Genomic DNA, 17,341 nt, shown 5'->3' with positions numbered 1-17,341 from the left:
TGATCGAGTGTGTATCATCTAGATCTTTACTAGTCCGCATATATGGATCTAGTAAAGCATTTAAGGCTCCTATTAGCGCTAGATTGCGTCTATTCATGGGCAGACGTGGTAATCGTGGCCTAGGATTGCTTGTGGAGCGATACTGCGTAATCGCCTCTTCCAAAGACCTCCTCAGTTGCTCATTGGCAGGCTCACTCTCGCTCTGACTCGCGAAGTCCCCGCCGTCGTTACCGGAATCAACCCGCGGCGCCTCCGGTGCCAGGTCGGGTTCGGGCACCGGGTCCGGCGACATGGCGGGCAAATCCCGCCCCGAGGCAGGGTCCGCGCGAGTAGCGAGAGCCTCCTGGCGGAGCCGATCAAGTGTGGCGTCATCCAACCGCTTTGACCGCTGAATGACGCGCACCTGATCCGATAGCCGCTGCTCCGATACGGTGGTGGATGGCTCGAGTGCCTGAAACAGAGGCAGCATTCTCGAACGGTACGCGGATAGCCGGGTTCCCCCCTCTGTGGCCCCGTAATAGGCGCGCATGACATTCTCGTTTATTTCTCGAGTCCATGTCATGCGACGCACTACACCACCGGCAGCGGGAGCCGTGGGCGGGGCAGGATGTCCCGCAGGCGCCAAGCGTGCCGGCAGCGGTGGCCGCCCTCGTCGCGCAGGTGGTCGTGGCGGCGGCGGCGGCGGCCCGCTCTCGTCGCTGGACCCGTCGGTGTCGGGCGCCGTGGCGAACTCGTCGCCCGACGACGATGCGGACGGGGAGCTGGACGAGGCGGGCGGGGATGGTGGGCGTGCGTTTCTTTGTGCCGCTTTGGTGCGTGACCTTGTTAACATTTTCACAAATTTCACAATGCACTTATCGCCGTTTGACAGTTCATGCTGATATCCGTGTATTTAGATAGTATAGTATAGTAATTCGTTGGATGTTCTTCATTGTACATGATTTTAATGTAGCGTAAGAAATACACAAAAACTGAACCACAAAAACCAAGAACGGCGATAAAAATACTATAAAAATAAATAAAATTGTGAAAATTTATCCAAAGACACGTCCGTCAGTGTCAGCGGTTTTTTTTTTTTTTTTTTTTTTTTTTTTTTTTTTTTATTATTATTATTATTACTATTATTACTTAGATTCAGTACTAGCCGACCTCTCGCTTATAATTGACAAATTCAAATCTATCGGGCTTACTTTGAATTTCGACAAATGCGAACTTTACATTCCAAATTCCTGTGTTGATGTTAACAGTCTGTTGCAAAAGTTCAACCACCTGGCACCAAATATTAAAACTCTAAATAGACAAACACTTAGCCTTTTAGGATCCCCAATATTTGAGGAAAGTTTTCCCAAGTATATTCAAAATTCGATATCAAAATTCCAGGATCACTCTCACCGTTTATTTGAATTAAGTTCGCATTATGCACTAACCATTATTAAGTTTTGTCTTTTCATTCCAAAATTAACGTACGTACTTCGTTGCTGCCCTTTGTGGAAGCATCATGATCTGTTAACACGAGTAGATAATTTAATTAAATACAATTTGGAGAAAATTCTTAACGTTCAGTTCAGTGACCGCTCATGGTGTCAAGGGGCGCTTCCCATTAGACACGGAGGTTTGGGCATCCGTAGCATGTCCGGGGTAGCTCTGCCTGCTTTTTTATCGTCTGCACATAGTTCCTTGGGTCTCGTAGGTAAAATACTTCGCACAAACTATGAGATCTCGGGCTTGGAAGACGCGAAAAATGCATGGCTGCAAGCTTGCCCCGGACAAAGCATCCCTGAACATCCGCGGAGTCACAGATGAATTGGGACGACCCAAAGTGCAAACTGACTCTGACCTCCCTTCTAAACCATAACAACGCCGCCGAAAAAGCTAGACTCCTTGCTGTCGCAACCAGAGAGGCTGGGCACTGGCTTCACGCACATCCTTCCTCTAAACTCGGAACCTTCTTAGAGCCCAACACGCTTCGGTTGTCCATTTGCCTTCGTTTGGGTATGCCAGTTTGTGTTCCCCATCGCTGCCCCTGCGGTGCGCAAGTAGACCAGTTAGGGCACCACGGTCTCTCTTGCCAGAAAAGCGCGGGCCGCTTCTCCAGGCATGCCGCCCTTAACGACATCATCCGTCGGACTCTTGCATCGGTCAATGTGCCCGCTATTTTAGAGCCATCCGGCATTTCACGAAGTGACGGCAAGAGACCCGACGGGATGTCTTTGGTTCCGTGGAGTATGGGTCGGGTGCTGGTGTGGGACGCAACCTGCGTTGACACGCTAGCCCCTTCACATCTCCACGGAACTTCTGTGAAGGCGGCAGCTGCTGCAGAGGCGGCCGAAAATGTAAAAATCGGCAAATACCGCGGCCTCGGCGCCGAATACAGTTTCGTTCCATTCGGCGTCGAGACCCTGGGTCCTTGGGGTTCGGGCGCCCTGAGTCTCTTTGGAGAACTTTCAAAGAGACTCAGGGATACAACTGGCGACCGTAGAGCTGGCAGTTACCTCGCTCAACGGATCAGTTTGGCAGTCCAGCGAGGTAACGCAGCCAGCATCTGCGGCACCTTGCCGCGGGGACCTTTTTTAGATTTAGTTTAGGTTTAGTTTTTTATTATTTCTATGTATAGGAATTTTTGTATTTAGAATAATTAATAACAAGATACAATTTAACATGCAAAAGTATTCATCAAAGAATATGAACAGACTAGGTACTCTATGGCAATTAATTTCAATAAATTATATTAGTACTTAGTCGTGTTTATTTTAACTGTGTGGACATGTTTAAATGAGATTTATATTATTAGAAGCTTATGGGAGTCTTAGTTTGTCGAAAAAAAGGTAATCTTTGTGAGAAAAAAATAGTGATAATGTTTAGTTAGCAGTTTTGTTTTAAGAAAGCAGGTATTTACAGTAAAAGTATGAGACTTCAATGAAATTGATGTTCTAGATAACGGCATGACGTTCGGAAGTGATTGTTAATGTGGCACTTACGACCTTTTATTAAGGGTTTTCTAAAGAAAACTCAAAAATGGCTCAGCTGGTGACGTTTAAAGTACTAGTTTTGTGTTTTGTATTATATGGCCAATAATTTGACGGTTTCTGGATATTTTTCCAACAACGAATTCGAAAGTTATAAAGGTATAAACATTATTTCGGCCTTAATTATCGTTTTATTCCAAAACTGTTCATATTATTAAAAAACTTTTTTAGAAACATTCAATTAATTTTTAAAGACCTATCAGATGATGTATAACACACTGGTAATTTCTGAATTTTATTTTTGTGAAAAATAGTTACATGTATGGAGAGCACGTCTTTAAAATAAAATTAATATAAATTTGATTACTTAACTTAGTAGTCGATAACAAAATACACCAATATTTCTAATTTGTATTTCCATTTCAGCACGCGAAATAGTTTATACCCATCAATTTGAGTAAAAACGAGTAAATACGGGTATTTTGAGTAAATACTGAGTATTTACTCGATATTTACTCTTGAGTATTTACTCACTACCCATCTCTAGGTGCCGTAGCCGAATGGCATTTCTGCGACGCGAAACGAAAACGAAACGCCGCGAAAGGTAGTCTGGCTCGGTCACGCCAATACGCAAGAGCGATAGAGACAGATATCTACTACCGTTTCGTTCGTGAGCGTTTGTGCCATTCGGCTACGTACCCAGGGTGACTAGCATGAGTTGCGTTGCGTTCTGTCTATTATCTAAATACAGTTTGCGTCAATACAACGCTGATGAAACAACTCACCAAAAATGTCAAAGTTTAATATTTTTTCGTGGTCAAAAATGTCAAACTTTCATATTTTTTCGTGGTCAAATATGTCAAAGTTTCATATTTTTTAAAGACGCACATCACTTTTGTTGAGCGATTATAGAATGGCAGTTATTTCTGAAGTGTTATTTTATTATTGATGCTGACTGTACCTATTAAATTTGGTGTTGAAATAATCAGCAAGTATCGTAATATATTAATTTATTATCCACTAAAAAAATCGAAATATATCCATTAAATCTCACACATAGTCAGATACTAACAAGAAATTATAATTCATTGTTATATTAAACGCGTAAAATAGGTACAAATTAGCCTACAAATAAAAGTAAATCAAAACTGAAAAACCTAAATAACTTACTTAAAAAAACCTACTAGAAGAGGCCTACCCACGCAACCCCTGGTGCAAAGGTGCCCATTACACTCACCGCGTTACCGCGCTAAATAAAAATGGACAGCCAATTGTTATTAATAATTCATTGTTTAGTTTAGTTTAACATTTCCAGTTTGTGGCAATAAAATTATATATTTTATGTATGTACGTATGTATGTATGTTTGTCTTTATCTTTGAAGAAAAAATATTAATAACTAACATAGCATCAGCAATCATTAAATGAAATGAAGCAAAAAATCCTTATTTCTAATTATCGTTGTATTTTTCCATTAACTTGAGCAACTCTCATTTCAAGGTTCTCTGGGTCCGGATATTGTTACGATCAAATAACATAATATCTTCTATATAATAATATGTCATTTTCTATCAATTATCTAGCGCCCGTGAGGTTTTTAAAGAGCTGAGCGCAAAGCTCAAAGAAACTACCGGTGACCAGAGAGCTGGCAGCTTTCTCTCGCAACGCATTAGCATTGCTATTCAGCGAGGGAATGCTGCCAGCATCTTTGGCACCATGCCGCGGGGGCCATATTTAGACGTATTTTAGTTTAGTTTAGTTTTTAATTTAATTATAAGTTGTTTTATTATTTTTTTTTTAGAGTTAGATATGTATTATTTATTTGTTTCTTAAGTTTTATGTCCAATAAAAATTTAATCAATTATATATAGGTAGGTATGTTTTTGAAGTACACTATAATATTGAAAACAGAAATAGTATGGATGGATGTATTTTATATTAAAGTGTAATTTACTTAATCAAATCAGACAGTGTAAGTCTTACCATAGATCAATAAATATATGAAGATTATACCATCCCATATATTAAAATGCGACCGCCTAAGAACGTGCAATGAGTAAATGGCGCCATTAAAAAAATGCCTTGTTGCCATCGATTATACTTGTAGATGGTGTCGAGTGTCACTTTCGACATAGATGTATGGCTCGAAAGTGACACTTAACGCCAATCTACAAGTAATCGAAGGCAACAAGGCATTATTGTTGGCGCCATCTACTTTTTGCACGTTTTTAGTCAGTCGCATTTTCAGAATTCGGGTTCCCTAATTGGCAAAAGTTGTTAACAAAAATTAACTCGCTGTCAGTTTTGTGACGACAATTAAGCATAAAATCTATCTAAAAATTTACTTGTTTTACATTCTGAATGTAGATTATCGCTTAAAGTTTATGTACTTAACACAAAAACAATATTTTTATTCAAATTTCATGTTCATATCGTCACGAAACTGACAGTGAGTTTTTGTTAACAACTTACGCTAATTGGGGGGTCCCAAATTCTGAAAATGCCCTAATGTATGGGATCGTATATAATCTTCTTATATTTAATCTATAGTAATGATATAAGGTGTAATGATATATGACAGAGTTAACAAGAAACGGATTTTCTTGTATCTTTATAAGTACAAATTTAATAACCTTAGAAACTGAAATAGATACCAGTGGGCTTGATCGCTTTTTCTATAGTGTATGGTATCTACCTCTATTTTAGTTTATAGCACGTTTATAGTTTATATATAGTAGTGTTACTACTTAAAAAAAAACAAATAAAAATTAATAAATTATAATTTGATTTGTTACCTACATCTACAAATAACCTGTCAAAACTTCTACATGAGAGGTGGCAAAGTGGAACTTTTTACTAGAAAACAAAACATTTAGATTCTTAAATAAACTAGCGTTTTGATTTACATTTAATCTTAGTTACAAGTAACTAATGAAGGGATGTTAATGTCCCCACGAAGACATAGAAAATTACCAACGAAACAAAACTCAAGTCTTTTGAAAACAGATTTTCATAAAAAAACAGCTTAAATATAATTATAAATCTTAGTACAGTCTATTCATAACAAAAGGTCTGGCAGAGCTTAAAATATATTACGTGTTTTTTCACCTCTTGTGTTTTAAGATTTGGTAAAGTAACTGTAACCATATAATAATGTAAGTAGGGTCACTATTTCAATGGTAGAAGAACGGTGGGTTAAGATATTGTAAAATTATAAATGGAATGTACTTTGCGGCTCATAATAATACGGGCTATAAATATAAACGGGTTAGCAAAGAATATGGATATATTCGTGAATAGAGTGTGCAACGAAAGGGTATTCCAACCAATTGGAAACCTAGGCCACTCTACAACCATGTCAAAATGACAAGCAGTAGGAGATTTTTTAATCTGATTTATAACGTCACTATCTATTATGACAGATCTACAGTGACCTAGAGTTCCAATTGGTTGACTGTACGTAGTCAGCGTCATAATCGCTTAGCTTCGTGAGCTATATCACTCTTTTGTAGTGGCGCGACAGAGCCAGACTGCGTTTAGATAGCTGCGTAGCGTCAAGAATTGTCACTCCGGCTACCCAACCAGGGTACGTACCCAAATACACAAATGGTACCTAACGATAGTCCTTCTTCTTCCTCGTTCCCTCAATGCTGAGGATCGCGACCACAAGTAGCGTGTCTCCATTAAACGCAGTCAAAAGCCATGTGGACTGCACGATATAGGCTGCCGCCAGTCGACTTCTTCACACAGTCAGACCACAGATGATAGTATCCTTATCGTAACTAGCTATTTCTATCGCTCTTCGATATTAGCGCGACAGAGGCAGTGTTTCGATCGGCGTCTAGCATCACCGATTGTCATTTTGGCTAGGCCGGCTGGTTTTTGGAAACACGAGCACCGTTATCCCAACTCTTAAATCTGTAAATGAATATATGTGAGTGTGCACGAGAAAACGTCCCACTTTGTCGATTGCTATAAAGCCGCTCTGTCAGCTTATTCATATAAAGATAAGTAACCGACAAAGTGGGACGTTTTACTAAACACACTCACATATTGTTATAAGCAAAGACATATATAACTCCGTATAGACAGATAAAGTCGAAGAAAAAAACGTACCTCAGTACCATACAGAAAAAGGTATGGTGGCCTAGATGGCATTACACCTTTGGGGTACGCTCAGCTAGATGGCGCTAATATTAATATTTGACATTTTAAAACATATTATCATTAGAATATGGGCCAAATTGTCAAAACTGAGGTTCAAAAGTTTTAAGCCTGTGTCAAAAGATGGCAGTCTATGCACTGTGATTACACATTTTACTTCGACAGTAACTCTCTATAATAGTCGATCCTCTTTGTTATAAGTAATGAGCTTGTTTAGGGTTACACGAAGGGTCCGAAATATCACTTAATTTTGTACTAAGCTAGGTACTAAGTTTCAACTGGTAACTACAAGCTGCCCATTCATTTGTGTCCCCTGCCATTAAGAGTTAAACATCTAACTTCTTTACTTTCAGGCACACGGACATTTCTTTTTATTTACTTTATTTTATTGAATGAATTTAATTTAATATTTAATTTATTATATAATATTAATATTCACAAATTATTTTATACTATATTAATTTTAATTTAATTTAATTTGAAATTTGAAATTTTGAATTTAATTTAATTTGATATAATGTAATTTAGTTTGATTTAATTTAATTTAATTCGTATTTATTTTGTTTTAATTGTGGTTTTCATTTTAAATTAATAATTGAATTCTATAGCTTTAATTTTAAATATAAGTGTAACGTAATGTAACAATATGGACTGTTATGTCTGAAATAAACGAATACAATACAATACAATTTACTTATGGCACGGTAAATGGTAACTGTACAGGCAAATTACATGGTTGTTACATTGTATTCTTGTTGGTTTGTTTTTGGATGGACACTAGAGTAGTATAATTTCTTGTCGTAGTTTGAAATGAATAATCGAAGGTAGTTTCACCAAATAAAAATAACCTTTTCACATAAAACACAAGCTGTACATTGCTGGTATATATATTTTCATCGCTGTTTTTAACATATTGATTAGAACATCCACTCGTTGTCCATGACAGGATGATTCTTAGCGCCGCAGAGTATTATGTACAAAGTGAGCATTTCTTTTTTTCGCCACTTTCATGAAATGTGATATTTTTGAAAAAAAAAAATTCTATTTCTACTCAGAATCACTAGCTTTTTCAATCCTAGTAGTTAAAAAAATTGTCCCATACGATTTTTTCTTATTTTGTTAAATTTTTCCGTACATGTTATGTGGGGTAACAAAAGAGGAAGTAACGAAAATGTATGGAAATTCTGAGACACTTTTTGTCTCCCAGTGAGATTGAAAGTACTCGTGATTCTGAGAGAAATGCTCAAATTTTCTTTCTGCAATGCAATGCTGTAGGTGCGGAAATAAGGCTATTTGGCCGACATTCCAGCATTGGAAGACATATAATTATTTTAATAGTAATAAGACGCAAGATTGTATTCTCATCATCCTAGGTTTTATTATGAAATGAAATGAAATGAAATGAAATATTTATTTTCCAAGTAAGCATATTACAATGCGCTTATGAACGTCAAATAAAACTACGCCGGCTCTAACCCTACGCCTCAGCCTCGAGAAGATTTCAGTCCCCCCTCAGTTGGAGGGGGGTATCCACTATGGGACCGGCAAGAAACTCGGCGGACCACTTCTTTTCAAAACATTACATCTTATAATTAACATGCATTAAAAAAACGAGATACAATTTAATCAGCAAAAGTATTCATAAAAAAAATGGTTCAAAAGTATTAACAGACAAGGTACCTACTCTATGGAAATTCATTTCAATAAATTATACAAAGTACAAAGCTACTATGATTAGTAAGATGTGAGAAAAAAAAACGAAAAATTATACATGATGAAGATAAAAAAAATAAATTATACGAACTGATACAAATATAAGATAACTAAAATAACTTTAGAGTTTTAAAAGACTCTTGGTGTCTCAACTAAAGAAAAAAATTTAGATTATACTTAATCTACTTTTTTCCTTGGAGATGTATATGGTCTCCAAGAGTCAGAAAGAAAATAAACAAACAAGGACCGAACAGAGTGCCTCAATGTAATCAAAATTAATGTTAGAATATAATAGTTATAGCCCCTGTTAGCTGAAACAGACCGGTCTTCACAAACAGCACCCGTTCACGAGTATGGCGCGTATCTCAGCCATCGCCTCCCTCAACCTATATTCGGGAAGGTGCCGACCCGATCAACGACGCCACCGTAAGCAAATACTTTTAAGCGAGCATGACATGTTCATTTGTTCAAGCTGTCCGGGCTTTATTAAATATTCAAATAATATGTCAGTACCATATACCTAGATGTAAGACACAACATTCCGTGCTTGTATGTTACATGAACAAGATCTTGGGAGATGTAAAAGGTCTCCACAGTCAATTATAATTAATGGAATATAATAAAAATAAAAATTTGGAGGTGTAAAGGCTCTCCAAGTGTCAAAGTACTAGAAATAAAAATGCGTATGAAATACAAATTTCACGTCAGGAGACTGTTAAGCTAGCAATCTCCAACTAATTACATACCAAAGAGGATCGAGTATTATAGAGAGTTACTGTCAAAGTAAAATGTGTAATCACAGTGCATAGACTGCCATCTCTCGACGCACGCTTAAAACTTTTGAACTTCAGTTTTGAGTTTTGACAATTTAGCCTATATTCTTAGCTTGATATGTATTAAAATGTCAAATATTCTATTAGCGCCATCTAGCCGACTGTCCCCTAAAGGTGTATCGCCATCTAGGCCACTGTACCTTTTTCTGTATGATTTTAGGTACGTTGATTTCTTAAATTTTATCTGTCTATGCGGACTTACATGTCTTTGCTACATACATATTTACATAACCACTACTTTGTAACCACTGATGTACACTTATGTTACTCATAATAAATTATTTGTAATTATTTGTATTTGTATATCTTACCGCAAAATTGTTACTATATGAAACGTAAAACGTAAACCAAGCTTTCTAAATTCAAATGTATCTACATCCTCTGTCGTACAAAACGAATAGTAGCCAGGGCACGTAATGAATTGCATAAAGCACTATATATCTCCTAGGCGGTATACTAAAGACATTTTCTCGTAAGCCACCAAGAAACAAATATATTGCGATTTGCCCCTTCATTTTCTCACAAGCCTAGCCAAAGTGATAATCGCTGACGCTACGGGGCGATCGGAACGTAGTCTGCCTCTGTCATGCCACTACAGTGTGCGTAAGCCGAATGCACAAACGTTCACGAAACGCTCACGATAATAATTATCTCTTTCGTAGCTACATATCGTCATCAATTGACGACCGGTCTGGCGCAGTCGGTGGTGACCGTGCCTGCTACGCCGCGGTCCCGGGTTTGAATCCCGGTAAGGGCATTTATTTGTGTGATGAGCGCAGATATTTGTTCCTGAGTCATGGATGTTTTCTATGTATATAAGTATTTATATATTGTATATATCGTTGTCTGAGTATCTACCCACAACACAAGACTTCTTGAGCTTACCGTGGACCTCAGTGAATCTGTGTAAGAATGTCCTATAATATTTATTTATTATTCATATCTATCTCTATCGCTCTTGCGTATTGGTGCGACAGAGTCAGACTACGTTTCTGCGGCGTTTCAGATGCGTTTCGCGTCGCAGAAATGCATAGATATAGACATATAAAGGCTTTATTCAATTTCACATTACAATGTTAAAATTAAAATAACTGGAACAATCAGGTTGATATTAAAAAGGGCCGCGATTCAGTATAATGTTGCAGTAAATGCCATTCGGCTACGCCCCCAGAAGAGCGATAGGCAGAGCTAGCGACGATACGCTGCGATTATAACGTTGGCTAGGTACCCAGGTATTTTATTGCTTTGGGGTCTCTCATAAATTCCGTACTCACTCAGAAAGAAAAATAAGGACTGCCGGGTAGTCGGCTCAGAGGAAATTGGTGCGTGGTGGCGCTTGCTTATTAGTTTATTCTTCACAAATAAGCGGGTAAACCGCGGGTGTCACCTGTGGAGAGTGATCATTTCATATTATTCTGACTATATGTACTCTTAGGCCCACTTGCACCAACCACTTAACTCGGGGTTAGTGGTGTCATCTGTCAAATTCCATATAAAATGGTGGGTTAACCCTCCATTTTCGTTGGTGCAAGTGGCCCTTAGTATTCTAAGACCAAGAGGAAATCCTTGAATAAGAAAGTAAGACAGACGACTTGCACTAATATCTACGAAAGAGAGAGTTGAATCACTAAGGTACGCTACCAAGCGTGCATGACTGACCAGGCTATGTACAGTTAACCAATTAGAATCCTAGGCCACTCTAGAATTCTGTCGTATTGGCACCGTGATTTATTTGCTATAGAAGTCAGTTTGTCTTTTACTGTGAAAGGGTTCCACAGTGGCCTAGGATTGAGATTGGTACATAAAAAAATTACAAATACATGTTATTAATCTATAAAAGTCCAAACTCATTCAATACTGACAACACAGAAAAGTGAAATTAATAATCGAATCGAAATTAACGTTCAATTTCGGGAATGTATTTCGTTAACGTCAGATCAAATCAAATTCATAGGAAACCAATTACCGAAATTGAAACGACCTGGATTTAATTGGACCACGTAGTATATAGCATTCACGTGTGGTGTCTACCTGTAGTACCTGTAGGTAGGTATATAAGGGCCTACTGCGAACGTTCGACGCTTTGCCTCCCTGTCACACTTACATACGAATTCATAATTGCGACAGAGACCGCGAATTTTATTTAATGATAGGACTAGAGATTCAGTGTGTTAGACTCATAGAAATCAGTGACTTTACACGGAACACTTGAGGTTTAAATATTTGATTAATGATTATATGTAGTAGGTACCTATTAGACTGGTTCCATTTCTATCATCTGAATAAGCCTTTAAGTTTATACGCCATTTGTAATGGTCGACGAATTTGGGAATATTAGATAGAAGTAGGGAACAAATCAAATTATTTTATTAAATATTTTTTTATTTGTTTTTTTCAAAGGCGGCCTTTTCAAGGGCTAGCCTTCAGACATACACTAGAGAAATTTCGACGGGTACCTCGGCGGTCGAGGTGGTGTAGCGGTTTATCACGTCAGCCGCGTTAGCTGGAGACCCGGGTTCGATTCCCGGCTTCGCCTCCAGTGGGCTTGTTCGCTTTTTCTTTAGTGTAGGGTATCTATTTCAGTTTATAATATTAGATAGATTAATTAATCTGATGTTTAAGCTAGCTTTTGGTATGTCAATACAACATTCTTGCCACAAACTTTTTAGCTCGCTTCGTGCTACAAGCGTAGATAATCGCTGGCTCTATAATATTTTCAACTTCAGTTTCTTTATTTTTCTTATGACATAAACTATTTACTACCTACCTGTTTTCCAAGAATTCTTATTCACAAATATAATATAAAAATCTAGAGCATATACCTGAAGTCGTACAAGACGCAAGAAACCTTTCGCAAGCGAACCGTGAAAACGTCTACCATTTCTGAAAGGAAAAATGTTGCCCATTCAAGCATATACACGTCCGCTGTGTCCTTAACACGTGTAAATGTCGCTTGATTGCTAACATGCCACCGCGTCTAATCTATCACACGAGAGGCGCAGGGACCAGATGGCAGATGAGTACAAACACAAAACCGGCTCGTGTGATTTGTGTTTGACTAGTAGGCGCCCTGCTAACGTGATCTCTCTGACCTAATAACTATGCCAGCTGACCGCTCCCAGAATTTTAGAGAGCTTTATAGGGATCAAATAATCGTCAAAATGTTAGTTCGAATGTTTAATCTAAACCCCTAAAATATGACCTCAAGGGATTCCCGGTTCAATTTTTCGAGTATATTTGGGGGCAACCAAGTGCGGTTGCTTTACCAAAAGGAAACTTTCCAAATTGGAATAGTTCCCCGGATATTTCTCGCGTTGGCATCCATCTTTGTGGGGGCGGGCGGTGGGATGTAGGGGGGTAGTTGGTTTTTTCGCTCGTCACAATGTTCGTTTTGTGTACAAGCTATTTTATCATCGCTTTGAAGGATAGTTCTGTCCAGCCGGTCTGGCTCTTGATATGTGCCCCGCTGTTGATTTAGCGATCTCTGCAATTTATTTTAAAAACAGATTACTGCTATATGTGTGTTTATTTTGTAGCTATCACAAACAGTTACAATAAAATCGTTAAACAAACGATTTAAATAAATAAGTTATAGGCGTTGTTTATGGCAAAGATAAGCCAAAGCTATCGGGGCATCGGTTTATCTCGGCAATTTAGGATCTACATAGCTGTAAATTTTTTGCCGGTTTTACGATTTACGAGGTTATAAATTCTGAACGGATGCGGATAGTAAAACGGAAAGCTGAGTGAATTTTTCAGCAGCCCTTATTTTATGTGACGTATGTAACATTGCGGGTAATTTTATTGACGATGAGGCGGCCGTAAAAGTGTAATGCGTGTTAATAATCATGTTTACATACGGATGTTTATATTTTCAGTAACATGGTGCTCATTAACGGAACGGGCGTGGCGCCCGTTGAAGAGGAAAAGAATAAAACGCTCGCCGGGTGAGTGGGGGTGTAACTAGTGATAATAAAATAGTTATTTGTTATACAAGGGGGCAAAGTTGTATTTTAACGCTGAGTGTGGAATTGAAAAACGAGCAAGTGAAAGGATTCTATAGTTGAACCACGAGCGAAGCGAGTGGTTCGAGAATAGAATCCTGAACTTGCGAGTTTTTTAACACACGAGAAGTAAAATACATTTGCACCCGAGTGTAACACAAAACTTTTCCCCTCACTATAGCGAGGAAACTACAACGCAAAAAATGCGTTTATCACTGCTTCCAGTAGTTCTACAGGTGGTAAATCGTCTTTATTACTAGATTCACCTACTTTTATCAATTTTAAAGCAGTTAATTTGACTTTATTCAAGGTCAAATTACTTTACCCACTAGTGGATAAAATGCGTTTTTACCCGCTGGTATTAAAGGACAAAACACGTGTTTCCGAGCTAGTGTGGGGAAAAAGGATTTATTACATAGATAAAGTTTTAATACTTGTGTAGTTGTTTGATGTGTGTTTGTAAAGTGTTTCGGAATCGCAGACGTTGCATTACGACACGTTTGCGAAAATCGAGAGGTCACAATCGCGTCAGGTGATTTTTTTCTGTCTCAAAGAGATGACATTAACGTCACGAAATCGGAAGACTACTACGCACAGTTATCAGAAATAACATAGTACTCTTCGAAGGCCGCAAAAATATGTGACACGCTCTTACGAGTGACAGCTTTACCGGTCAATAAGATCGTGCCAAATATTTTTGCGACCTTTGTCGTGTAACATGTCTTTGCTGGTGACGGTACCTAAGTGTTGACCATCCTGTCGTAACTACTTTCAATGTAGCCAGGCAGGCAATAATGATCGCGTGATAAATGATAAAACATCAGGCCGTCCCTATTACTCACCATATGTATTTCCACCAACACCTACTTCTCTTACAGTATTCTCTTTTCAATGTGTTTGTGCAGATTCTCGACCAGAGTTGGTGTATACATTCATCGAGCAGGCAGTGCAACCGGGAGCGCAGGTGGCGTTAAAATGCTCCGCGGTGGGCGAGCCGCCTCCTCGATTCAAATGGACGCTGGACGCACAACCAATACCGCCGCACCATGGGTTTGTATAGCTAGTACTTTACTACTACCACAAAATATATAATAGTAGGTACAAGTACAGAAGGCCCACTGCTTTGATGTTCACGAAATGCCGCCTTTTTAAATGCCTACAAGATTCTAACAATGAACGAGTAGCACGTGCGCAGCGTCGGACGATAGGGTTGCCTATGGATTAAAACGAATTACTCAGATAAAATGTTATAACTACTATTATATTAATGTCTTAGGTACTTTCTAGGTATAGTATATACAGTATTTATATATTTTTGTTTGGGTACCAAGCAATCACAAGCCTTATTGAACTTTTCCGTGGGACTTAATCATTAGTAGATCTGTGTAAGATTGTCCTATTTTATCCATGATGACCATGATGTCTATTTAACTAAGCATTATTAGCCGTTCCACACGCGGACAGCACATATGAACCTTAAAAAAAACTCGCGACTTAAAGCAAACAATAGAAAGTGTGAACGTGCGTTCCGTGAGAACGCGCCAACCCTGACTAAGTCGCAAACTCGCGGCCCCCAGCATGTACTTGTAGCGCGGCGATAGAATCGCGAAGTGAGCCGCCCCTGCTACTACTAGGACTTTCGACCAGAGTTGGTTTATACATACGGGTACATTGTACAGTTGCCAGCAGTAACATCGCACACATTCTTTTTTTTTATTGATTGAAAACAAAGATTAGAGTTCTACAGTTTCTAGTTTTTTCGCCAAACTTACGTTTAACGGCGAAATGAAGCACTCATTTTCAAAGTTAGTACCTTAAATTATATTAAAAGTCTTAGTCTAGTGTTAATACATTCGATTTATATTTGGGTTGCGAAAATTTGACCACATTTCTAGTTTTCGAGCACAGCTCAAGTGGTTACCTATTCGTCTCTGACGCAAGACTCATATTCTTTCTCTCTTGTATGCCACCTTGTTTCACCCTAATACTCCTTGTTATCTCAAATCCCGATTTAAGTTTCTTTCTTCCCTTAGATGTGCGCAAAATCTGCTGCTTGTCCCACCTCCTTCCACTTCAAAACTCTTTCAGTTTTCGTGCGGTTCGACTGTGGAATAATCTGCCCATTAATATTAGACGTGCAACTTCATTACCCATTTTTAAAAAAATGTTGAAGAATCATTATTTGTCTACTTCATAAACTTTCTGTTTTCCAAGAAATTTCATATCGTTGAAATGGTCTCCATAGTTATATCTCATATATTGTTGTATTTATTAGTATATGTAGTCTATCATAGTTTTTATATTTGTAGTATATGTATTTTATTATATTGTACATTTAGGTACTAGCCTTCTGTTATTCTTTTTTGCACCACCCGTAAATTTTATTCCGATCGCCACTCGACTATCTGAAGGTTGTCTGTAAGAGACCGCTGTTTTAGCGATAAGACCGCCTGTTGTTACCTACCACGTTGTATCTGTTCTGAATTATGTTTCTTTTTCTTCTGTAGTGTGCAATAAAGTATTTTATTATTATTATTCTCTTTATTTACTCGTATTTTCTTTCTTAGGCTAGGCTGTTTATAATATGAATATAAAAGTAAAATACAAAAACACATACAAAACAATATAAAACACATATAAACACATTATAAAAAACCTAACCTAGGGTGCCGCCAGCAGCGGGGCAGGGCCCAAGCTGCCGGTGGTTAGGGCTGCAGAGAGAGGAACCGTCGAACTATCCGCGCTGTGTCCAAGATCACCGCCTTCTGCATCTGGCCCTTGATCCAGCCACCTAGCGAGAGTCTCTTAAGATGTTGGTCGAGACTCTTCGCTATGAGACCGTTCGCTGAAACGACTATCGGAACAATGATCGTTGATTCAACATCCCACATGGCGGTTATCTCGTGAGCCAAGTCTAGGTACTTACTGGACTTGTCCTTCTCGGCTTTCACGAGATTCTCATCATGGGGGATGGTGATGTCAACGAGCACTGCCCGGCGTTGCAGTCGATCTATTATCACAATGTCAGGCTTATTGGCTACAATAGTCCTGTCAGTGATAATAGATCGATCCCAATAGAGCGTGGCACGACCATTTTCGAGAACTGGCGCAGGTAAGTACTTGTAGTACGGTACTTCGCGGTCCACAGGGCCGTATTGAAGAGCAAGTTGCTGGTGAATGATCCTGGCTACGAGATTATGTCTGTGCAAGTACTCGCCGTTAGCTAGATGAGAACAACCGGAAATGATATGCCTGAGTGACTCTCCGGGACGGCGGCATGCCCGACAAATGTCGACCGTACCGTCCTTCAGGATATATTTCCGGTAGTTGTTCGTCATCATAACTTCGTCCGCAATTGCACAGGCAAAACCTGACATACCAAGGTACTTATAGGTTTCTGATTCAGAGATAGATCTGAACGACATCGTCTCAGAAAGTTGTAAATTTTCTGAATTTACAACCTCCCCCCCGCTGTACATGCATGACCGCACACTTATCGACACCAAACTCCATTCTGATGGCGGTACTGAAAACTTCTGTGGTTTTCAATAGCACCATCAGGTCTTGGGTGTTCGGTGCAAATAGTTTGAGATCGTCCATGTACAGAAGGTGAGAGATGACTTCACCCTCTCTCCGAAGCCGGCAACCTAGCCCAGAATCCT

The 17,341-nt window shown here is 38.9% G+C and overlaps 1 protein-coding gene across 1 annotated transcript in view; it reads left to right on the top strand.

The window, feature by feature from the left end:
• The window catches only part of LOC125232774 (Down syndrome cell adhesion molecule-like protein 1 homolog), a 161,252-nt gene that overhangs the window by 80,982 nt on the left and 62,929 nt on the right, over nt 1-17,341 (top strand). Inside the window, exons 6-7 of the mRNA XM_048138556.1 lie at nt 13,554-13,622; nt 14,585-14,729. Coding sequence (XP_047994513.1) covers nt 13,554-13,622; nt 14,585-14,729 — 214 coding nt within the window. The remainder of the gene's footprint in view (nt 1-13,553; nt 13,623-14,584; nt 14,730-17,341) is intronic.

This window comes from Leguminivora glycinivorella, chromosome 13, assembly GCF_023078275.1.
Source record: "Leguminivora glycinivorella isolate SPB_JAAS2020 chromosome 13, LegGlyc_1.1, whole genome shotgun sequence".
NCBI classification, from domain to species: domain Eukaryota; kingdom Metazoa; phylum Arthropoda; class Insecta; order Lepidoptera; family Tortricidae; genus Leguminivora; species Leguminivora glycinivorella.
This window is presented reverse-complemented; position numbering and strand designations above follow the sequence as displayed.